Below are 26,079 nucleotides of genomic sequence, written 5' to 3' on the forward strand. Positions count from 1 at the left end.
TTACTCTTACGCTTGGAACATTCTGTTTCATAATGTGATGTAATAATAACGTATAAAATAACTTTTAAATGAAATAATAATACTTAAAGCAGGTTAATATGTATTGTCATGGGTCTCAGGTGTGTATTCATAAAAAAGTAATAATCGATATAATAATATTGTACTTTGTCACATCTCCATGTGTTAAAGTTTGCAGCTGTAATTGAAAGTAATATATAAGGAAACAAAATGTTTATATTATCAATAGTTATAAAAGATATCGGCTGTACTGTAGATTACCACCTATGGAATTTCGGGACTTTGAGTATATATTTAAACTCAGGGGACCAAGTCAAGTTCAACGGTACCTTACTTTTAAACCGGAGACAAAAAAATAAGAAAGCCATCATAGTTTTTAAGTTATCATACTTTTTTAATGCTATCATGCAGATGGCACCGTAGTTGCTAGTACTGTCATCTTGCAGTAAAGTCTGTAAACCATGACGTCAACCACGGTCATCTCCCGGATTGATAGGTTAGATTTGTTGGACAAGCCGCAAAAGCGGCGCATAGTACTTACGGCGGAACGCGTTCCTAAATTCTGGTGGGAGTGCGCGCCGTCGAACAGCAAAAACGGCCGTTTGTAACAGTAGTTTACGTGGAAAGCAACATGGCGTCTTCCATGGCTCAGATAGTTTCGTTTCGGGGTCTATTATGTGGTTTTCTGAATGAAAATTTAGAAGTTGTGAAAGCGCAAGTTAGTGCATAATGATGTAAGTGTCTTTTCGAATTTTTTTCGAATGGTAGCCGGCATTCTCATTTTTTTCGTGGTTATTTTGAATGCTCTTTAAACAAATAATACATTTTATGGTTAAATTTTAGAATTGGAATCCTTCGTTTGCCTTCAAAAGCACATATTTTAGAATTATAGATTTCCCCATCACCATACTATCGATAGTGCGGGCGCCGCCATCTTTCTTTCTTTCACCGTTGTTCCTGAATGCCTACAAACAGCAGCGCACTCTCGTAGTAGCGGCGACGCAGAACCACCGCTATTAAAGAACGCAACCAAGGACTTAACTCCAACTGTAGACGATCGGTGTGCTTGTGGATCAACATCTGCCTCTGTTGAATGTATATATAGCCGACTTATTGGACTGCCTGTTAAACACGCGATAGGCTTTGCGGATAGAGCGACGCGACTCCTGATCATCGCGCGATCGCCTTAAAAGTATGATAACTTTTTTATTTTTTGTCTCTGGTATAAAAGTAGGGAATCGTTGAACTCGTCTCGGTCCTCTCAGTTCAGATATGTACTCAAAGTCCCTAAATTTTATAGGTGGTAATCTATAGTATTCCCATAAAATATATGATATTTTATTTTCACGTAGAAACAGTCGTTTGAGTGTATGTGCAAATTAGATAAAAATGAAATAAGCCAGAAGAAACAGAAGATCACAGGATATGACTATCGAGGACATTCTACAATTCTTTTAAAATTTCTAAAATCGACATACATGAATATTTTTACGTTTGAATATTATATTTCGATACTTTTAACTTTTTTCACTAAGAACATGTACTTTTATCTTAAAACATTATTTTTCTACCAACAAAAACCAGTCGAAATAGAAACTAGGCTGAAAATGACAATGAATTATAACCTCTGTTCAAGGGATGTCAGCTTATTCCTCCCATCTTTGACATAATTCGTTTTTTCTGTATTTACACTCGATTAACTTAAAATTATTGTATTGTGCTGTTTATATTTATTAGCTTATCTTTGTTTCTGTTTACTAAATTGTGTCTTTCAAATGATAATATACTGGAACCTATTACATAGAGATTTTCAAAAAATAACTAACAAAAGAAATTTAACTCAAACATAAGGCCAAATGGCCAGAGTGTCTTTTCCGATTAAAGATTAAATTGAATTTTACAGTAAAATTCTCGGAAACTCTGAACTATTAAAGCCAAACACAAATTACATAGCTTAACTTTTACAATATCAGCTTAAAATAGATAAAAGATTATTAAATAATTATTATTTATTTGTGTATATCGACTACTTTCGAAGAAATAATCATTTATTGTACAGTTTATGTAAGGTGAAAATTATTTTGTTGTCTTTGATGAAATTCGTTAAAATTTATTAATTTGTACACAAACATTAAATATTAAACATATTTGTTCATATTCCTTGGTATTAGCTTTCGGTCAGGTGATTGTTAAATAGTTATCATCTTGAAGGGAGATTTCCCAGTTATTTTTTGTATCTAACTTGCATATTTGTGATAGTGCATTTTTAATCTTTATTAAACAGATCTAGACATTTTATATTATTTAAACTTGACTGGATTAATAAAAAAATTTACATAAAATTTTTACTGTTTAGCAGGATAGTTTACAGTCATTCCATGACGTTATGGTTGGCAGGAGATTTTGCACGGTGAACTTTTTCATATCTAATTTACATAATTGTAATGGTAAATTACTAATCTTTATTAAACAGATTTTGTTATTCTGTATTAATTAAATTTATCGAGTTTAATGGAAAAATCTTTTGAAACTTCAATTTTTCCTGCATAAACACTGAAACTTTTAGTCAGGTGACATTGAACAAAAGCATTCTCAGTCTGTTTTGTAGGTATCAGTTCGCGCCAGATTTCGTACTGTGCGGTTCGGTGTTTCTCGTTTTCGTTTGAAGTTCACTGTGATAAAGTTTTATTACGTGTATTAAAACATTTTGCGTTGTTTTTAAGGGATGAAAGGTGGAAATTTCACTGTGAATTTACAATTTGTTTCAGAATATCGTTCTTCATAGAAAAAAAGTTGAGAAATAATTTATTTTCGACAATTCGTGAGAACTGATCTCTGGATATAAGTGCAAGTATGATTATAAGCCTACTAATTTATTTGTGCATATAATTATTTAGTCCTAATTTCGAAACATTTATGTTTTTTAGTGTTTATTAGCGTGTTATTTAGACACGTCTACCGATTTACTGCTTCTACGTGGAGCTACGTCAAAGACCGATTGGAGGATTTTAGAAGAACAATTTGTTCTGATTATCATGGTTAGTGTTTGTGTATCGTTATACTGTAACTTACTTTGTTTTACTATGTTGGGAAAGTAGGTCACCCATTAGATTGCTGACGTAGACTGTGGGCTTTTTCAGAGTGCAGCTGACCCTCTCAGGTAAGTGTCTTTTAGGGAATATATGGTGTTTTTTTGACGCATGCCAATGACGAATATCGTTTTAAAATTAAATATCGGTTAGTGAAGATAACACAATTAATAACTCGTAAAAATGTTTTTGATATTCGTCTTCAATTTTTTTATTGTTTTGTTGTTTGTGAAAATTTTATTTTTTTAAATTTATTATACGTAAATTAAGTTTATTTACCAAATGGTAATATTTTAAACCGATTTAATATTTGGGTGTAAATTTGAGCAACGAATTTTAGTATTACAGTAGAGCGTCGATAAGTGGAACCAATTGGGGACTGGGGTCCTTCTAGTTAATGATTTGTTCCAGTTTCCGACTTTGTACGAAAAAATACATTAACCTGTCCGATGTTCAAATTTTTCTCTGTTGCGTATCGCTTCGTGTTGAATTTTCGTCGATTTTAAGCCTAACGAAAATTTTTAGAATAATCATCGAGGCTATCGTATCGTTAAAAATTATTTCTGCATTTTGTACAAACAAAATAAATATATTAAAGAATATAAAAAACATGAAAATTATACTTTAGAAGTAAATTTAGTATCAAAAACGTTCGATTCAGCACGACACAGTCCAACTGAAAATCGTTCCACTTACCGACGTTCCACTTATCGACGCTCTACTGTAATAATAATAATAAATTTATGACTATTATTATCGGATTATCCCGTTACAAGGAGGGAACAATAGTTAGAACGTTACATAGAGAAGTGTAAATGTAACAACATATATTTTAATTGAGTTACAATTTTTGTATCGTTATTATACAGAGTTATAACTTTAGCATTCAAGTCATTCAAATTCAAACTGATTTTCTGTGGTACTTCTGTCATTCTCAGTAATTTTAATATATTTATTGAAAAAGTTAAATAGCCTAATTATGATAGTTGGGCTTATTTAGAATAGCTTATTATAAAATTACTCTATAGATTTACTTTCGGTCAAGGTAGAAATACCAAATTGATCTCTCAATTCTGAACATCCCTTACAAAAGCAAATTAAATGATAGATTGAATATTGGTCTTGACAAATTTTGTATAAATTGTTTTTGATACTTAGAAAATTCTGGTCGACTAATACGTAAAAACTATTCAATCGAAGTTGCATATAAAATTTTTTCATCTCGAACGGGTTCTGAAAATTGATATAATCGTTCGATAGAGGAACGTTTAAATTGTTAATATACCAAGGATGAAATTTGGAGTTCTGTAGTTTAACCATTTCTTGATAAATTTTGTTATTAAACATGTTTTCTACCAAAATAGAATATCCAAAGTTCCAATCTGCTTCTGAATTATTAAATAATATGGGTGAAATTTCATACCTGGCGAGCATTAGGCTAAATTTGTTATACCAGTTGTTTAGGTAATTTCTGTTGGCCTCTGCCAGCCTTTTAAGTGTTCTAAATGTGATATTAAGATATTTTTAGTATTCGTCAATCTTTTATAAAACTTCATAATTCTTAGCACCAAATAAGGCTCCAATTGTAGCCTATTTATGTCATGGAGATTGCATATCCGGACACAGCTCTGTTTTAACCATAAATTTTCCTTACATATAATAATTGAATTTTCTTAATGTGAGATAACCAATCCATGCCCCATATCGGGAGAGCATAACATATCGAATTTGTAATTATTGCTAAAAAGAGCTGCATTTCTTTCTTTAAAGAATTAATTTTTAGTTTAATCAGTAGATAAAGTTGTTAATTAGTTCGTTTGCTATATTTTGTACATGCTCGACATGAATTCCAAAAGATAATGTTGAAGTAAAATGAATTTTCAATTATAAGATTTTCTTTACTAGTTCTAGTTTTTCATTTAAAAGGTAAAAATTTTGATCCTGACCAATCTTCTTCCTCTTTGAAATTTAAGAATATGAGTTTTGTTTGGATTAATTTTAATTCCCAATTGTGAAAAATACATCTGCATCAAATTTATTTTTCTCTGGAAACCAATTTTAATGTTCGAGATTAACACAATATCATCTGCATATTGAATTGAGTGAACTATCTGATTCTCTATCAAAATTCCACCTTTTTCTTTATTAAATTGATTATTAATATCGTAAATCATAAAATTAAATAAATAAGGTGATAATGGGTCACCTCGCAGGAGGCCTCCACAAATGTCGAAAGTTGGATAAATATTTTTACCACATTTAATTGTAATTAGATAATGACCGAATAAAAACTTTATAGCATTAATAAATAATAGATCTGCGCCATGCTTTTTTAATTTATCACACAGTTTTCCTACTGGTATTGAATCAAAAGCCTTATCTAAGTCTAGAAACGCTGCATATACTTTGTCTTTTTTTGGAAAAATGGATTTGGATAGTTGAAAGTAATACAAAAGTTGCTAACTCGGTTCGACTCTTCTTAACAAATGCAAATTGACTGTCTAAAACGAAGGAGTTTTCCTTTTTCTATTGATTAAATCTTTTTGCAAGGATTGATGTGAAAATCTTTCTTAATGATGACAATTTAGCGATGGCTCAAATTTTAGTAATTATAGACCTATCGCCTTTTTTAAATATCATTCGAAAATATGATGATCACCACGATTCAGGATAAGAACTGTTTTCTTACATATAGTTAAAACTGAGTGCTAACATATCAGCCGTTTCAGTTGGTAATCGTTTTAGAAAACTAATTAGGATTGAGTCGGGTTTGGTAGCAGTCGATTCTTTTAATTTATTAATGATATTTACTATTTCTAAAGTGTGTATTGGAAGCGTGTAATTTTTTGTTTATCAAATTAAAGTATATTCTTAGCTTTTATGAGATTGTTATATCTTTTTATTGAATCGATATATTCAGTTAGTCGTTCTCTTGGTCTGTTTTTACGAAATGATGCTAATGCATGTTCTTTAATCTTTTAGCTTTATAGCAGTCCATATCAAACCATTCCTGTTTAAATTTACATTTTACGTTGTTCAAATATCTGGTTATGAATATTCAATTCTATAATATACTCTTTAAAAATTGTTGTTAATGTATTGTAGATTTCTCTAGTATCTGCTCTTTGGATTAATTTAATTTTGTCTCCTATTTCCGGTTCGAATTTTCTAATGTTAAATTTGTAATTCTTCATTTGCGAAACCTTTTTTACTTTTCTCTCTCACTCAATTTGATATATTTGTATCTGCTCTTATAATCAAATGTTTAGGGAAGTGATCCGATAAGTCGTTATCTAATACCTTAAAATCGGCACAATGATCCAATATAAATTCTGAACATATTATATAGTCGATGATTGATGCACGTGTTGTTGATATGAAAATATGCCTGTCAAGATAGTCCTCGGCCATACGGCGATTTAGAATATAAAATTTGCAAGTATTAACAAATTTTAGAAATAAGTTTCTCTGTTTATTACTTCCGATAACATGGCTTCTTCTTGCATTATTCCTTATATAATAAGAATCACATTTATTTCCGATTCTGGCGTTAAAATGTTTATGATTAACCACAGCGAAGTAAAATGTGACCATAAATTAATATGCCTCAATGTCCTTGTTTTATTATAATATAATTTACGTCTACTAGTACATACTTTTTCTACTATTCTACTTTTCTACTAGACATAAATTATATTATTAAATGTAACCAGTTCAATTAATTTTTTTTAATTTCTTGATAAAGACTTCGGAGAATTTTATAGGGCGGAGTATAATTAATAATTATTCCCAAGTATCTTTCGAGATATTTATTACATTTATAACTTTATAGTTTAATAAACATAAATATTTAATAAGTACTCGAATAGGAAAGACCGAATTTTCTAAAGATTTGTTTATTCTTAGCATGATTCTTTCATTAGGCCTACTTACTCCGAGATTTTTTGTTGCTGAGACCAGTATATAATTAATTAAAATCCTGCAAAAGATCTTTTGTGGTTAGTTTATTAATCCAAGTTTCATCTATCCCTATTTAGTCATACTTCTCTAGTAATTTTTTAAAATAAAAGGAAGAAAACTTAATCCTAATAACCACTATTTTTTTCAGATGATCTTAGTAATTGAATTCTACGTCTAAAAAAGATCTGATATCAACTAAGCGGTTTTTAGTAAAACTGTATGTAATTTTTTTTTATTAAGAAATGATCATATCATTTATAAGAGTAAGATTTGCTCATCTTTCTTCTTATATTCTATATACAATGGAAGAATTTTAGCTCTACGGCTCCTGTCTGTTTAGTAAAATCCGATGACATACCCAAATTGCAATAGGTCTCATCGGAGAAAACTTTTTATTGTTATAAAAGATTGATAGTATTTGGTTCTTCCTTTGGACAGTACTTAAGGAAATGTTTAAAATTATGGGTTCTGCTTTTTTTTGTTATATAAATATTTATAATTCCCTCTATTTTAAATTCTGTCATTTTTAGGATCTTCTGAAAAAAATTCGCTGGGCTTTCTTTAATATTTGTATTCTCTTTTACCGGATAACCGAATAACATCAAATTACATTGGTTAGTTATATTTAAAATGTTATTTACCATGTACTGTTGGGCTTCCATTTTCCTGTCAAAATCAGGGACTACTGTTTCTAATTGGTTTACTTTCCAAGCTTGGTTTTAAATTGTCCTGATGTATTAAACTTATTTCTGACTTAACTTTTGAAATTTGCTCAATTATGGAGCTGTGTGAAGCTTGTATATGTTTTAAATTACAGAAGTGAATTCGTTGGAAATTTAAATTTCGAAGATCGTTCGTATCGGCCAGTTCGATTGGTAGAGTAATTGATTACACACAATTTTCTAAATATCGAAATAATTTTCCCGAGTAACAATACAAGTTCAAAATAACAACTTTAGGCAAACCTCTCAATTTTTTGTGTGTATGATTATGATATTTAGTTTTAATCCTCATTTCAATTTTTACTTTTCATAATCCATTTGGAAATATGCAGAGACTGTAATCCATTAGGCGAATGAAGAAAGAAATGTTATTAAAACTTTCAATTTTTGAATATATATAAATAAACGTCTGTTTTATTATTTAATTTTTCAACACAAATAACATTATAACATATTTATTTCACTTAAGGATTCCAATTTAGAATAAAAAAGTAGAAAAACAAAATCTACGTAACAATGGTCAGGAACAGATCAATTTAAAACATAGTTATACCAAAGGACCGAATATTTCAATTTCTTGTTGGATTGTCTTTTATTTTCCAACGCAGCTTTTAATCAGTTTGGCAGTGATTTCTATTGACAGCTCACCAATTTTCCGATCGTTGTTGTTCCAACGTGCTTTTTACATCGTTTCTGTTACTAATTTTCAGTCTACGATTTTTTAATCTAATTCATTTTAAAATTATTCGGTTACATTTAGATTTAAAATCTGTCTGTGATTCAATCATTTTTTTCACGGCAAGAGTACAGCAGCCACTTTATAAGACTGGGGTTTTGAATCAATATCATCACTAATATGGAAGATATTAGAGATACGTAGTTTTACAGCAGAAGTTTCTACATTTTCTTATGAAATATATCGACACTTCCCATACATATTTCTGTCATTAAACATAGCGATGCGCAATTTGCGGCTTGCGTCGCATTAAACAGTTACGCGACCGGTGTGCCCTCACTAGGGGAAAGGTGTGACCTGAACTTTTACATATTCTATTTAATTTCAAGTTTTGTTTATATATTTTCATCACAGTTGCTGTGTTTCTTTTGCTTGTATTTCAAGTGTTTTTCATAAGTTCCACGGCACTTAAGAAATAAGATGATGTTTGTTTATTGTCTATTACGACGCACGCATTTTTATATATTTTAAGAAATTAAATGTAAAATAAAATTACTCACGGGTGTTGGTGTCTATCTATTTATATAATCGAGACCAGTTAATAATAATAATTAGCGCAGAGTCCAAACGGTTAGGAGTTAAAAGTTAAAATTTGGTACACCGTTAGGATACGTCACGAGGATGCACACTGAGAAGGGATTTTTCAAAATTCCTCCCCACGGGAGAGAGGGACAGAATTAAGTCTTAACACTTCCATCAACAATGCAAGTGTTAAGTGACAATGGAAATGTCAACAATGGGAGCGTTAAGAATGGAAGTGTTACGTAACAATGGAAATGTTAAGAGAAAGCGACGGGCAAGATGCAGATGCAGTGTTTTTCGTTATTGCGGGAAATCGAAATATTTTTAGACCCATTTAAAAATTCTCTAATTAGTCTGGAAACAGGGGCACCCAATTCTTGCATTCTGTTAAAACGGGTAAGGTATAACGTAATAATCTTAATCTTCGCTATCGTTACTTTTGCCCGAGCAACGCCGGGCCTACCTGCTAGTTTAATAATAATAATAACAAAAATAATAATGATAGGTTAGTGGCATTACGTAATTCTATTAATAGTATTATATCATACGCTTTTGAAGGGAATAACATTTTGGTGTGCCGTGTCGAGTCATGGGTATGTCGCAAGTAGAAAAAGGTTGCGGTACACTTGTATCAAATACGAATAAATATGTAAATTTTTACGCTTAAAGAAGTATGCAGCATAAATTGAAACTGCATTTTCTACAACTTGTGTGTGTGAAGAGATTTTCCGCAATAAATTTAGTAAAAATTAAAACAAGAAATTGGCTAACAGACACATCGAAACTAATTTAAAATTGGCAGTGACTAAAATTTAATCGAATATTTTCGATATATTACGTTCACGTCAGTACCAGAAGCTATGATAAATTAAGTAGCCTATATCTATGCTAATTTATGATTATATATGAATATATAATTGTGATTTAGCGGCATTTTTCTTTTCCTTTTACTTGGATGTGGCTCGTGTCAATTCGAAAGTTTTTAAATATGGCCCTTACATAGAAAAAGGTTGCCCATCCCTGATCAAACACATGTCTTTCACTCCCATAAGCTGCCATTTATGCCCAAACCATAACATTTTTTACTCCATGTTAAAGGAAAAGCTTCTGCAAATAGTTTTGTTCTCAGTTCGACCAACAGAGCAAAAGATGTTAAATTTGCAGTCGACTGAAAATATTACAAGCTTGAACAACTGGAAATGTATTATCTGTTTTGCATTTTAGGTAAATAATCAGTATAGTCTACAGTAATAAAACCGTTTTATTCTAAGTTAAATTTATTTTCATATGCCATTTACGTTCTGTATAGATATTTTTCGTGTAGACATTTTTAAGAACAATTTTCCAATGACTCACGAATGACATTTCATTACAAACAATTTAAAATTACCAGATTCGATTTCTGAAAAATTTATTCGTTATCGTATTTTAGTAAATGTGTGCACTTTCTCTGTAAATTTTAAAATAGAATTTATACAGTTTAGAAGACTTAGCATAGAGAATACAAATTTAAATCATTTTACAATGTATATTAAATATGAATTAGTCTGATATTTAAAGATGGTTTTATTTTTTCTATTTAGTTAATTTTCACCCTAAAGATACAGAACACAAACAAAAAGGAAAAGAACGAAACTCAATTTTTCAACAATAAAGTCCGTGATTCATAAGAATTCACACGTTTCAACGTTGTGACTTCCTGTTATTGAGAGAGGAGTTATGAGGGGAGTATACTTAACATAAGTCTTTTAAAACTACAATATTCTTATTATGTAAATATTAAACAACTTTACATTTAACAATAGGAATGAATAAGAATAGAAATAATACATTCTAATATTAAAATTCATGTAAAATATAATTTTATACAAGTTATTTCATGAATGTTGTTATTACTTTCAGTTATTCTATGGATAAAACACAGTTTTAAAGAAAATGTTGTCCAAGATTATAGGAAAAACTGAATATGACAGACACTGCTTTACGCGCATCAGTGCACTTTATTTAAAGATATAAAAGAAGCAAAATGTCTACTGCAAGGATATAAACAGAAAATTCATGAAGATATAAATACACTTGAAAAATGTTTTATAGAAATTGTTTGCTTTAATATGTCATCCCTCATTAGCTGTTCTTGAATATATTAGTAACATAATATATTTATACACAAAGATTATTATTTCTAAAATTACTTTATTGTGGTTTGATGCAGAAACTTGCCTTTAGATATAAAAATTATTATTTAATTAAATATTATTATAGATTTAGTTATTTTTTTTTTTTTAAAAAACTTTATTATATATCGATAAAATATTATTTAAAACAATTTTTAATTGCAGAGAAAAGGAACCAAAAGCAATTTTTATGTAAACACTGTAAGAAGAATTTCAAAACTAATCAGCAATTGCAAAATCATGAAAGAATCCATACAGGGGAAAAACCTTACAGTTGTGACGAGTGTGAAAAGAAGTTTGCAGTAAAGTCAAATTTAATTGCACACCGTCGAATCCACACTGGAGAAAAGCCTTACAGTTGTGACGAGTGTGAAAAGAAGTTTGCAGTAAAGTCAAATTTAATTGCACACCGTCGAATCCACACTGGAGAAAAGCCTTACAGTTGTGACGAGTGTAAAAAGAAGTTTACACGAAAGGAAAGTTTAATGGCACACCTTCGGATCCACAACAGACGAAAGCCATATTAATCTTAATCATATGTACTGTACAATGATCGAAAGATGTAATCAAATCTGGTTTTAAATTAAAATGATGTTTTACCAATTTCCGAAAAGTTTTAACTAAGAAACATTACAGTATTCAATATCACTAGTTGGTGTACTCATAGACACTTGGCAGTTGTCATCATCAGCTTTTTATTCCAGAACTTTATTTGTCGAGACGCATTACGGCCTTAGCCCCTCCTCGTTCGGCTACAGAATAAAACCTAAATATAAATAATTTATCATAACAAAAAACTATGTAATATAACTAAAGGCATACCATTACATCTCGGAGTTACGTATGATATGGTAATCGAAAATACATCGCGTTCACTGTTGATTAAAATGTATAATATAGATTGTACTCAATAGTGAACTGGATGTATTTTCGATTAATATAGATCTGTGTTTCCTAACGTGGGGCCCACGCCCCACAGAGGGGCAATTCGATTGTTAAGTGGAACAATTCGAAAATGCACATGTTCAGAGTTAAAGTTAACCATATAGCCGCTGTATGCCATCTTTATCGTAAATATTGATTTTAGTTAGTTTTAGTTTTCTTTGTTCTTCGTTTCCCTTTCCTTCTAGAACTTTCCTTTATAACCTTTTCCCTTGCGTAGAATTAACAATTCTGGGAACCACTGAGAACAAAGAGTTGAACGAGGCCCTTAGGCTGGTGAAAGAGGAGAAAGGACATTCTTTGCCCAGACCTCGAGATGGACAGACACGAGTTGTGGTGTTTCAGATTGCATTTGGCAACGACTGGAAAGTGTAAGAGACTTTGTTGAAAAGTTGGGCAATTAAGTGCACGAAAAACTTAAACGAACACGACAAGAGATCTTCCAAAAGAGTTCAACGTATATGTGGGGAGACATAAGAATTTTAGAAAGACTTAGGTGAGGCATAGCACAAAAAAGGTTGGGAAACACTGATATAGATTATATATAATAGATTGCACTCAACTTTTTTCACCCGTAGATCGGTGAAATTTGTAAAAAAAATTCGCGGACCGGTGGATTTTTATCAAAAACGTTTATTGGATATTAAAGAATTACTACAGAAGTAAATTGTAAAATTATTATTATCGTTTACTTACAATAATATTTAATTGTAAATATAAGTAGGCTAATTATTATTATTATTTTATGTAAATAAATCTTTGACAAAAATCACAGAAAACGACAATAAAATCACAAAAACATTGTATATAGGACACAATAAAAAATCAGTCTTATGATTACTAAAAAATTAAATTAATAGTATTTACTAAAAGTATAATTTTTATTGTTGTTTTTAATTATAATTTTTAATAAATGACAAACCCTTGACAAAAATTACAACAAAAAATCGTAAAAAATTATTTAAAAAATCAAATTTATTGCATATTCGGTACAAAAGAAAAACATCAATCCCATGACTACTAAAAATTATAAATTTAATATTTTTGCTTATTTGGTATACATTGCTCATGAAAAGATTGCTGCTGTTTTTCAACTAGCTTGAGTAATTTACAATCCAGAATTAAAAAGTTGAGTCAGAGCAGTGAAACAAATGAAAGTCGATTTCTAAATTTATTTTTTACTAGCAGATAAGCCTGGCGTTGCTCGGCAAAAAGTAACGATAGTGAAGATTAAGATTATTACATAATATCCGATTTTACTCGTTTTAACAGAACGGAAGAATTAGGTCCCTTCCGTTTCTAGACTAATTAGAGAAATTTTAGATGGGGCTAAAAATATGTTCGATTTGCCTCAAGAACGCAAAAAACCGCATCTGCGCCTCTAAATCTTGCACATCGCTCTCTCTTAACACTTCTGTTGTTAAGGAATACACTTGTTCGATACCCACGTGGTACCCTACTAAATCGCAGTTAAAAATAAAAAATTGCAGTAAAAATAGTACAGTACAAGTACAAGCTGTGTTCTATAGGAAAAGCCTTAATTTTTTTCCTTTTCCCTCTCTGGGAATTTCGAAAAATCCCTTCTTAGTGTACATTCTCATGACCTACCCTATTAAAACGCAAAAAACTGCATCTGAAATACTATAATAAAAGCCGAGGTATTTACGGTAAGCCTTAATCCTGTCCCTCTCTTCCGCAGGGGGGGGAATATCGTGTGACATCTATATAATAGTAGGTATATAAAAACGCGCGCGTATTCGAATGCAATGTTGTGTCAAACGTTTAAAGCAACCGGTGAAGAACTTTCGGAGATTTAAGATTTTGGACAAACGAACATTTACATTATTATTTATATAAAAGATTACGTCAAAGTTGAAAATACAACTTGACATAAAAATGTTGTTACGAAGGAGACAATCATTTTCATCGCTTTCTCGTATAGGGATGGATAATCATTTTTCGTTTTGATCCAAAATTTATCTATAGACATTGTTGAAACTTACTTTTATATTTGCCAAATCCAGTTAAACATATTGTAACGAACGTCTGGCAATAAATGGCATTACACCTTTGCGAGATATAAACATGCGATGTACTTTCCCCAACACAAGAATTTGTCTTCAGTGCCGTGCTGAATATAAATCACGTAAATTTAAAATTCGTATAAAATATTTTTTTTCATGATTTAATAAATGAAAATTTTATAATCGTTATTTTTTTAATAAAAAATTTTTAACGCAGAGGGGTAAAAATTCTCCGCAGACCTCTCAAGAATTTTCATTGACCGGCGGTTGAGAAACGCTGCAGTAATGTAAACGTTAATGATTTAATAATTTGGACGCAGTACTATTTTGTTGCGACATATGCAGACTATAGAATTAAGACCAATAGTTCTGATAAAGTAAACAATTATATGAATTAAGCATTAATGTCAACAGTTGGCGTTATTTATGCTAACTGTAACTATCTTTTTAACACAAATGTAGTAAAATTATTGGTAAACATATACATTGTGTAACTACCTTGCAAGCAAACATGGAATAGGCTGTAGATTTTCCGAAAATTTGCTCCTGTTTATCTACTACATAATATTGATATTATATAATAAAATACTGTATTATTACATTTATCATACGAAAACATTGACTCCACAGATTGAATACGACCTCGATTCCTTGTTTCGCGTCATCGTCCTAAAACGGAAGAACATTAAAGTTTACATGGTTCTTGACTCGTAGGACATATCTGTCATCAGAGCGAATCTTGGAATAGAAAGTTCCATCATCCCCAACAAACCCACGCTTGGAATCGACGGAGAGTCACATTATTTCCTATATGCATTCTAGTGAGGCCGATCTGAAAAACGGCGAATATTTTCTTATTTGTATAATTAGATTATTTACTCACTGTTAGAAGTTCTCTTTGCTTTTAATCCTTTCTGAAACCCGAGCTGTGCAAATGCTTGTCTTCTTTTTCCCTGTTAACAAAGAAAAATAAACAATGCTTCGAATACTACTTATTGTCAAAAAATAATATAATTGTTACTCAATTGTTGAGTTTCTTCTTTTACGTGGTTTTTCAAGGCTGGATGGTAACCTCGGAATTTTCTAGGGATGTGGAATCGAATCTGGACGAGTCGACAAACCTCAGAAAATATTTGACAGGGCAGACTGTCTCGAATAGGTCTCGCCCTTCCTTCACCACACGGCCGCCCCATTGTGTGCTTGACCGAAGCCGTAATGGTCTTAATAAAAAGGCCTTCTTACTGCTCACAGGGAGGGTACAGTTAAAAAATAAATAAACATTGATCTAGTAATAGTCTCTTTAATCCGAAAAATATTGACGGTAGACTGCCTCACAGCTTAACAGGTTTCAAAAAACTCCTTTATTGCCTTTTTACGATAATGCATTTGTAAAAAGGCAATAAAGGAGTTTTTTGGAACCTGTTAAGCTGTGAGGCAGTCTACCGTCAATATTTTTCGGATTAAAGAGACTATTACTAGATCAACATATAATACAGCTACCATAGAAAATTTAATAAATAAACATATTTTTCAAACTGAAAATTAAATTTATTCTATATATTGTATACATAAAATTGTATGAAACCGTTCCGACGCATTTTTGTCACGAAGAAAATAATAAAGTGTGACCGGGGGGTCGGCACCTCTTTGGTGTCACGTCAGGTCTGACACCACCGTGTCTCGGCTGACACGGAAGCCGCGGCGATTCTACGATCGGTCGCGCGAGCGGTCGCGGTTTTCGGGCGATTGGATTCGGGATGGAGGACAACAGATAACAGAGGCCATTTTAAAAAAACATAACGTATATTTAATTGGAACAGGATTCATGTACATTATCAAGGGTCTAGTGACGCGATTTCGAGAGAGAGAGCTTACAAACGAGTTCGCGTGGTGATAAATACCTTGTAAAATGATATTCGTAGATTCTGGCAAACGGAGGGCGTCGGTCCAGTCTCGGCAAAAGTCTTAGTCCTGGCGTTAGGCCTACGATGATTTCGGTAACGGCGGTTGTAACTAACGGGTTCGGCGTTGCTATCCTTAGTCCGCGGGACTCGGCACAAAATCCAGGGAAGGTAGCGCACTATGTAAAATGTACTGCTGCACGAGAGGCTATCCGAGCGACAACTGCCCGAATTCTCGTAGTATTGTTGTTCTTTTTGATGCACTTTAGGGCGAAGGTGATGAGAATTTCGTCTGAGAACTAAACAGAGAATACGTTCTTACGTAGAAAGTTGACAGTTAGTCGTTAGTAAGTGACAACAAGACGACAACTATGACGTCATGGAAAATATACTGTAGGTCCAAAATTCAGACACTTACAAAAGACAGTGACTTCTGGAATCCATGAAATCGTTACCAAATTTTTGAACAGGTAAGCAAAGCAATCTGGGGGTAGGGCAGTTAGGCCGAGAGAGGATAAAAGGTTTGAAGGTTGTCCGATCGGCAATACTTTGAGTGGAGTGAGCGAAGTCAGTATGTGAGACGAGAGGGTCAATTCGTCACAAAATTTTTGTTGTACAGTAGTCTACAGGGGCGGACTAAGGCCTAGGCAACCTAAGCACGTGCCTAGGGCCCGTAATTTTCGGGGCCCGAAAATTAGGTTTTTAATTTTTTAATTTTTATAATTAATTTTTATTTTTATTTAACAGAAAAACGTGATATTCATAATTATTGCTGAAACGTATCCAAAACAAATGAAAAGATCATTGGACAAATTTTTAACTGTAGATGGAGAACAATTACAACAATCGTCATCATTTTCACAAATTTCACCTGCTCAAACTCCAGAAACATCATTTGTGTCCGAAACTATTCTGCAAAAAGACCAGCAGGAAAAACCAAGCAATTTCGTTTGTGAAGATGAAACAAAATGAGAAAATATAAATTTAAAATCATCTCAAAGTAATGATGAAACTAAGAGTTTTGTAAACGATATTGCATTATGGCCAGAATACTTAACAGACGCCATGCGAGAGTATTATATAAAAAATCCACCAAAATCAATAAATGGATCTTTGGAATCATCTTCTATTCGATGCAACGAAGGGTCAAAACAAATCACAAGAAAATTAACTATTGCCTCCTTCTTCAGAACTATTAATAGCGGGAAAAAAGTTAAAAGAGATTGGTTGGCTTATACTGAAACCAACAACTTATTGTACTGTTACGTCTGTAAATTATTTTCCAAGCAAACAACGCTAATGACAAAAGGGACGAATGATTGGAAAAATGTACATAAAAAATTGTCAGAGCATGAAAACTCCAGTGACCACATTAACTCCATTTTAATTTTTATAACAAGATCTAAAATTACCGGACGCATTGACACTGAACTGGAAAAACAAATTATAAATGAAAAAAATATTGGAGGGAAGTACTTAAACGTGTGGTAGCGACAATCAAATTTATTTCTTCATACTCTTTAGCGTTTCGTGGTAAAAATGAAGTGTTTTTAGTGAAAATAATGGTAATTATATAGGTGCTTTGGAATATTTATCCGAGTTCGATCCATTTTTGCGGGAACACATGAAAAAATATGCAAACTGCGGCACCGGTACTATAAACTATTTGTCGTCTACAATATGTGATGAATTTATTTCTATTATATCGAAAGATTTACAACTCACAATAGTGAACGAAATAAAGGAAGCCAAATTTTACTCTCTAATTATTGATTCAACACCTGATATATCTCACGTAGATCAGCTGACCGTCATTATTCGCTATGTTCTTCCAAGTGGTATAAAAGAAAGATTTTTGGGATTTCTACCTATATTTTCTCATACGGGTGAAAAGTTGGAGAAAGTTATTTTAGAATTTTTAAATAATATAGATTTAGACATCACTAACTGTCGGGGACAGAGTTATGATAATGCGTTTAATATGTCAGGTAAATATAAGGGACTCCAATCCAGAATAAAACAACATATTTTTTCTGCCCATTTTATACCATGCGCAAATCATTCATTAAATTTAATTGGAAACGCTGCTGCCGAAAGTTGCATGGAAATGACCACTTTTTTCAATATCGTTCAGGAATTGTACGTATTTTTTTTCAAGTTCTACACATAGGTGGAATGCATTACAAAAATTTTGTAAGAGCAAACACTTGAGTATTAAACCTATTTGTGACACCAGGTGGTCTGCTCGTTCCGATGCTGTGAAATCCTTAAAGGAAAATTATGAAGAAATTAAACATTGTTTACGTCATTTTTCCTCAAACAAAGATGAAAAACCATTAACAAGGTCCGAAGCTGCCGATTTACATAAAAAAACTTGATACATTTGAGTATGTACTGTTACTTACTATATGGGAAAAGATTTTAGAGAGAATAGATGCTTCAAACAAGACTCTTCAACAAAAAGACGAATCCCTAAATACAGCAGTTTTAATATATGATTCATTGATAGATTTCATACAAACTGTTAGAGATGATTTTGACAATTTAGAAAAAGAAGCAGAAAAAGTTAAAGATATTGCATATACTAATGATAACAAACGGCAGAAAATACGAAAACTATTTCATGATGAAATTCCAGAACATGAAATAAGATTCAGTGGCAAAGAACATTTTAAAGTTAATATTTTTTTTGTTGTATGCGATTCTTTAATTAGCAACATTAAAAAAAGATCTGAGGGATATAAAACTATTAACAATAAATTCAAAACAATTTTTCATGATAGTGATGTTAGTGACTCTTCAATAGAGGAATTAAAATGTTATGAACAAGATTTAAACCTAGCAGAACTGAAAAATGAAGTATTACAATTTAAGACTTTTATAAGTAAAGAAAATATTATTTCGCCTGTATCCATGTGGTCATTTATTCAGGAAAATATTATTATTTCAACATTCCCTAATTTAAACATAATTCTGAGAATTTATTTAACCCTTCCAATAAGCAATGCAAGCGGTGAAAGATCATTCTCAGTAATGGCCAGAATAAAAAATTTTTAAGATCCACATTAGGCCAACAAAAATTAAATAGTTTATCATTACTTTATATAGAAAAAGAGTTATTAAATAACTCTATTAATTATGACAAACTAATTGACGAGTTTGCAGAATTAAAAGTGAGAAAAAAGGCAATATAACTAATCAATCTGGGTATATTTGTTTAAGTATTATTGTTTGTTTTAATAAATTATGTTTATTTAATTTTTGTACATGTATATTATTTTTTTCCTTTTTTTTCTTGGAATCCGATAATTAAATAGAACTACATACTATATGCTTTAAAACCAAACTACCAAACGCAAAGTATGTGTCATGACTGAAAAATAGGCCCGGAATTACAATGTTGCCTAGGGTCCGCTTTAGCCTTAGTCCGCCACTGGTAGTCTATATTGGAAACAAGTAGATAAAGCAAGTTGGACCGCCTAGAGCAGCCCTACAGTCTGTTTACTTTAACGTAGAGTGGGCAACCTTTTTATATGTATGTCCAGGAACACACATGCGTAAAATTCGACGTAAAATCTAGCATAAAACAGAAAGCGTAAACATTTTTTTGAAATTTTCGCTGAAACGTAACTGAAAAATGAGTAGAGCATGTCTCTACTTTTCTACGCTGTAAAAGTTTTACGCCAAAATTCCTCCAATAAGGAGAAGTCTTGTTTTTTGACGGCAAAGTAGGTGGTTTTTATTCAAACAATGGCGGCAATGAGTGTTAACCCTACAATTGTGACGGTCACAAAAAACGAAAAATCAATGAAATAGAGAAATTCATCGAATCCGTTCGACCTCATCACTGTCTCTATGACAAAAAAGTGTCGTACATAAAGACGCTATGTATTAACAATGTATATGAACGGCCATAAGTGCTAGATTTCAAATAACAGATAGGTCTAGTAGAATCGATGGTTAATGTTACCTATGGTTCCAAGATGGCGGCTCGTCTCCGATCCCAGCAATCAGAAGACAGGGAAAAGTGGGACGTACGTTCTAACCTAACATAACCTAACCTATTATAATAATTTTGTTGGTAATAATTATGGTAATTTATTAGAATAGGTTAGGTTAGGTTAGGTTAGAACGTGCGTCCCCACTTTTCCCTGTCTTCTGATTGCTGGGATCGGAGACGAGCCGCCATCTTGGAACCATAGGTAACATTAACCGAATCGATATATAGTATTCAGAACACACGTTCTTTATTTCGATTCGGAATACAAGTCTATTAATTTCAATTTTCTAAATTATAGCAGAAGCAGTGAAGAAAAAAATGGAAGGTGCAAAGAGACAGATACATGCGAGAAAAAAAATTAATGAAAATGTAACATTGTAAGTGGCAGTGGTAGTGCAGATATATATAAACCGAAATGGGAATTATTTCTTTAATAGATAATATATTGGGAGGATATATTGGCTGCACAGAAACGTGAATATTAATGCATTTACTTTACTTCACCAGAATCTACTTGTAAGAAACTTTACCATCATTAATTATAATAAATGTTTATGAAAGGATATTGGTTTTATATCATTTGGTTAGTCCCTTGATTATATTAAAGTAGTAAAGTAGAGATTATAGTAAATTGTAATCAAACTCGTGTTTAAACAAATCTTTTCTATGACATCATTTCTATGATTTGAAAGTTCTCTCATATAGTTCAAACGATTATAAATGACTTACATTTCTTGTAAATTCATATCATTGGATATCATTTACTATTTACAACTAATTTCAAATGTTTTTATTAGGGTAGATAGACCTATGCCTAAACTGTAGACCTACTGTAATAAGTCGTTATTATCTATATTTAGTTATTGTATATTTAGTTATTCTATATATATATAGTTGTATTATTACCTATAAGTACTAGTTATTATTTGAAAAATATTTTGTCTTAATTTTATCATAAATTATTTATATGTAGTAATTCTTTTATTTCTTTTAGTACCATAAATAATGAAACAAGAATTATTAAAAATGATAATTGTAATTGTGTTGACACAGAGTCAGTGTCAACACACTTATCACCAGTAAATTTTTCCCCAATAACACCAATGATGTAGAAATTCTTGATATTAATCAAGAAATTGAGTCAGATCTGTAAATTGTAAGTAAATAAATAATAATAATGATTTTGATGAAAAAGAATAAAATTTTCAATGCATGGATTTTGTTTCAGACTATATCAAAGCAGTGACTCAAGTAAGACTTTTGGTCAAACAAAAAAAAAAAAAAACAGATACCTGTTCTATTAATCAGGATTACTACAATAATGCTTTGTTATCATTATCATCAACGTCAAGTGCAATAAATAGTTTTTTGGATAGGAGTTGTAAGTTCAAATTTATGAATATAGGCAAAATATAGTACAAAACAACGACAGATTTAAAAGTTATTTTTTCAAATTTTAGGTTCTGTGTCACAGCCCGACAACATTGATTTATTTAGTGAAGCATTAAAATTAAGATTGAAAAAATTGGATGCAAGAGATCAATTCAATGCAAAAAGAAATATTGAATTATTAATATTAGACCTTGAAGATCAAGATAAATATTTTATATAATGTAATTAGCCTCTGAGTAATAAAATAATTTTTCAATGTTTATAAAATTATTTTTATTATTACTAACAAAAAATTTAAGTAGTTTATACTGATACTAATAATTACAACTATTAACTTATACAAAATGAATTGCTTAAAAAACTTTTTTATAATACACCTGGATATATCTTGCTATTCTGCCATGGTACAGATCCTTCATTACACAAGTAAATAGCCAGTTCATCACACAAAGATTTTGCATGTATTCCATGCATATTAGATCCAAAAGAACAATGTGAAGAATTAATATTTCCATTTTGATGCTACAAACCTGGTTGGAAATTAAAATTATCATCAACATAATCAGAGAAGCCTGGGGTATTGTAAATACTGTATTTTATAAAGGAATTATTTTGGTGTATTCAGTGTACTGTATTGAACAAATTAATCACGCGGCCCGCGTTGCCATTGTCTTAGTTATGTAATCCGCTGTAAAAAAGTTTGGTGAGCCTGAGTGTAATCTATCCATTGTAAGCATGAAATAAACGCGTTATGTTTGTAGATTCGGTCTCTGTGTGAATCTTTCTGCATCCTGCAACCGCTACCACCCATACGTCGAAAGACTTCTCGCGTCATCCTGAGAGATTGCGGGAAAAGCGACTAGAAGAATCGACGCTCGACCTCACAGGATTACTCACACCGAATGACCAATCTAACACATTTAAAAAATTCTATATTCTATATCTAAATTCTAACTGAAAGAATGACAACGCGGGCCGCGTAATTACGTGATAAACTCTTACGTAAGATAATATTTGTAAATTTCTAGACTAATTCTAGACAAATTTGACTGGAATATTTCCAAAACACGTATAAATTTTTGAAAATAATCCATATAAAATATGCTATAAACAAAAAATTGTATGAATATTCACCGAGTGTACACCGTTCGAAAACGCCATTGCTTAAGCTTGTTTTGTCGCGGAGTGGCTCATTGCACGGCAGACGTGTACGAAGCTTGTCACGTGACATTTGTCGGTGCTATTCGGTAATTTGACTACTCAGACGTCAGAGATTAGTAGTCACGTGACCATCTCTGACATCTTTCCTGATACATTCATTTTGCCAAGAATTCGCTGAACTTTAAAGACATCACGTGATAGATCATAATATACTATAGTATTTTTATTGTAATTACAATCGACTTATCATTATTAATGACTAGATGAAACAGCAAAAGTAAAACCGCTGGCTAACGACAATAATTTTATCATGATATATATTGTGATAATAAATATTAATCAGATGCAACGTAAGATGTGTAATGTCTTAATGTAAATAAATATTGTACAATTTTGTTTACGACATTAAAGAGATTAAACCATTTAAAAGTAGAGCAGAATTATTAGTTATTTATCGAATTATCATACGTTCTTATATGTTGATTTTAATCTATATTTAGAATGGAATGATGTTTTAATATTTTTATTAATGATGTCTCCAAAGTTCGGCGAATTTTTCGCAGAAATAATAATTTATCAGGAAACACGTCAGAGATTGATAGTCATGTGACCGAATAACACCGACAAATCTCACGTGACAAGCTAGGTACGCGTTCGCCGTCCTATGCTCCGCCAGAAAAAACAGCTTAAGCAATGGCGCCTTCGAACCGTGTACACTCGGTGAGTATTCCTACAAATTTTCGTTTTTACCATATTTTACATGAATTATTCTTAAAAATTTATACGTGTTTTGGAAATGTACGAGTGAATTTAGTTTAGAATTGATTCATTTTATGGAAGAAAACCTTTCATACAGCCGAACCCCCTAAACTGCACAAGTGCCATTAAAAATTAGTTTTAATACAATATCGCAACAGAAGGCCCCACCAAATGTGGCCAAGAAAGTTAAACAACTCGTAGCTGGATCATTTTTTTTTTATATCGCTCAAGTCATATTTCAGTTGTTCTTTGAATGAAAATTAAACTTTTCTGAAAATTATTTTCCAAGTTTACAAAAAATAATTAGATGTGTCAACATAGAACTTTGTTGCTTGTTATTCTTTTGATTATATGCATTGCCTTCGAAGTTAGCACACGGTTGCTATTGAAAACAAATCACACAAGAATAGCTTGAGCGGGAAAAGACTGGCTTATTGATGCAAAAGAACATGCATTTCCGGCTTAACGCCCCTCTTCAGTCTTATTATAACAGATATATCGGTAAAAAATGATTACAAAAAATACAGATTTACGGGATGTATTAAAATATTTAAGATATAATTTAAAATGAATAAAAGGTTTAAATCTTTCGTTGACCATATTTTAGCTGTTGCGGATTACTGGTTGGGAACCGCTGGTGTAAACAGAGTAACATAGCGGAATGGCAGATGAGTTTCAGTGAGAGTGGTGTGTTTTGCCGTTCAAATAGTGTAAATTTATAAAAATATTTGCAAGAACTTTAGTTCATCGTAATTTCACAATTTCTACAAAATTCCCGAAGAAAATTAATAATTCACCCGGACAGTGAGTCAATTCCCAAACTTTCGGGGTGAAAACCGGACGGGTGGTAACACTACTCGCTATAAACGCAACAACATGAAATAATAATAGTTGTATCACATTTTTTATACTGTCGGTATTTTCTTAATATATAAAATTAGTGCGATGTGATTATATAATATTTTTAAAAATTTACATTTTTAATTACAGTCAAAATTCAATTAGTAATAGTACTGTTATTTCTTTGGGTGGGGGTCGCAAAATATTAATTATTTATATTTACTATTATATTGCTATATTTACTATTTATTTACTATTACTATTTACTATATTTACTATTTACTAAATTAATCTAAATAATTGTAATAATTTTTCTGACATGTACAAAAAACTGTAATAATCTTATATAACTTGTATAAAAAATTCAACTACAATAATCAATGTATTAAATGTGTTCTCTACCACTTGTAGAAATGTAACACCTGATGAGGGGCCCAAAATATACGAAAAAGATTGCACCCGAAATGCATAGTGAAATAAAAAATGATGAGGATAAAACCCAATAGTCTTTGGCTCTGATAAAATGCGGTACAGACAAAAACAACAGCAGTTAAACTAACTGTGAAGTTAAATCAATTAATTTTTAAGAAAAGAAAAGTTTTTTTAAAGAAATTGATATTTAAACAATATAAAAAAACCGCACCATTAATATCTCATACTTATAGAAGAATTTATACAGTTTAGAAAACTTAGAATACAGAATACAAATTTAAATTACATTACAATGTATATGAAATATGAATTTGTCTGATATTTAAAGATTGTTTTATTTTTTCTATTTAGCTAATCTCCATCCTGAAAATATAGAACACAAACAAAAAAGGGGAAGAACGAAACTCAATCTTTTAACAATGAAATCCATGATTTACTCTTAAGAATTTACACGTTTCAACGTTCTGAGTTACTTATTGAGGAGTTACGAGAGAAGTATATTTAACATAAGTCTTTTAAAAATACAATATTCTTATTATGTAAATATTACAGAACTTTACATTTAACAATAGGAATGAATAAGAATAGAAATAATACATTCTAATATTAAAATTCATGTAAAATATAATTTTATACAACTTATCTCATGAATGTTCTTATTACTTTCAGTTACTCTATGGAAGAAACACAGATTTGAAGAAAATATTGTCCAGGATTATAGAAAAAATTGAATATTACATACACTGTTTTACTCATAGTATCGCACTTTATTTAAAGACATAAAAAAAATCTACTGCAAGGATATAAACAGAATTCATGAAGATATAAATGCACTTAAAAAATGTTTTAGAAAAATTGTTTGCTTTAATATGTCATCTCTGATTATCTGTTCTTGAATATATTCGTAACATAATGATATTTGTGTATAAATATATTATTTCTAAAATTAATGTATTGTTTTGATGCAGAAACTTGCCTTTAGATATAAAAATTATTTAATTAAATATTATTATTGATTTAATTATTGTTTTTATTTAAGAAAAGTTTATTATATATCGATTAAATATTATTTAAAACATGTTCTTTTTTAATTGCAGAGAAAAGGAACCAAAAGAAATTTTTATGTAATCACTAAGAAAAATTTCAAAACTAAACAACATTTGCAAAGGCATGAAAGAATCCATACAGGGTCAAAACCTTACACTTGTGACGAGTGTAAACAGAAGTTTGCACAAAAGGGAAACTTAATTGCACACCGTCGAATCCACACTGGAGAGAAGCCTTACAGTTGCGACAACTGTAAAAAGAAGTTTACAGAAAAGTCAAACTTAATTAAACGTCTTCAGACTCACAACAGACAAAAAGCCATATGAATGTCAATCATGTCCAGTGAAATTCATTTGAAAC

The 26,079-nt window shown here is 31.1% G+C and overlaps 1 protein-coding gene across 1 annotated transcript; it reads left to right on the forward strand.

Moving 5' to 3' along the window:
- Nucleotides 1–649: 649 nt before the first annotated feature.
- On the forward strand, nucleotides 650–26,079 carry LOC136971949 (zinc finger protein 271-like). The gene is made up of 9 exons (XM_067266469.1): nucleotides 650–736; nucleotides 2,946–3,056; nucleotides 3,159–3,178; nucleotides 11,310–11,738; nucleotides 14,405–14,408; nucleotides 16,836–17,028; nucleotides 17,666–18,076; nucleotides 18,598–18,764; nucleotides 25,770–26,079. The coding sequence occupies exons 1-9, from the start codon at nucleotides 650–652 to the stop codon at nucleotides 26,043–26,045; spliced, it is 1,698 nt and encodes a 565-aa protein (XP_067122570.1). The 3' UTR covers nucleotides 26,046–26,079.

Source organism: Centruroides vittatus, unplaced genomic scaffold, assembly GCF_030686945.1.
Source record: "Centruroides vittatus isolate TY-2023 unplaced genomic scaffold, ASM3068694v2 contig_2734, whole genome shotgun sequence".
Classification (NCBI taxonomy): Eukaryota; Metazoa; Arthropoda; class Arachnida; order Scorpiones; family Buthidae; genus Centruroides; species Centruroides vittatus.

Coding starts and splice junctions, on each gene's coding strand:
- LOC136971949 (XM_067266469.1), top strand. CDS start 650: ATGGCGTCTTCCATGGCTCAGATAGTTTCGTTTCGGGGTCTATTATGT. Junction 3,057..3,158: donor AATTTGTTCTGATTATCATG/GTTAGTGTTTGT, acceptor GGGCTTTTTCAG/AGTGCAGCTGACCCTCTCAG. Junction 18,077..18,597: donor TAATGCGTTTAATATGTCAG/GTAAATATAAGG, acceptor ATTCATTGATAG/ATTTCATACAAACTGTTAGA.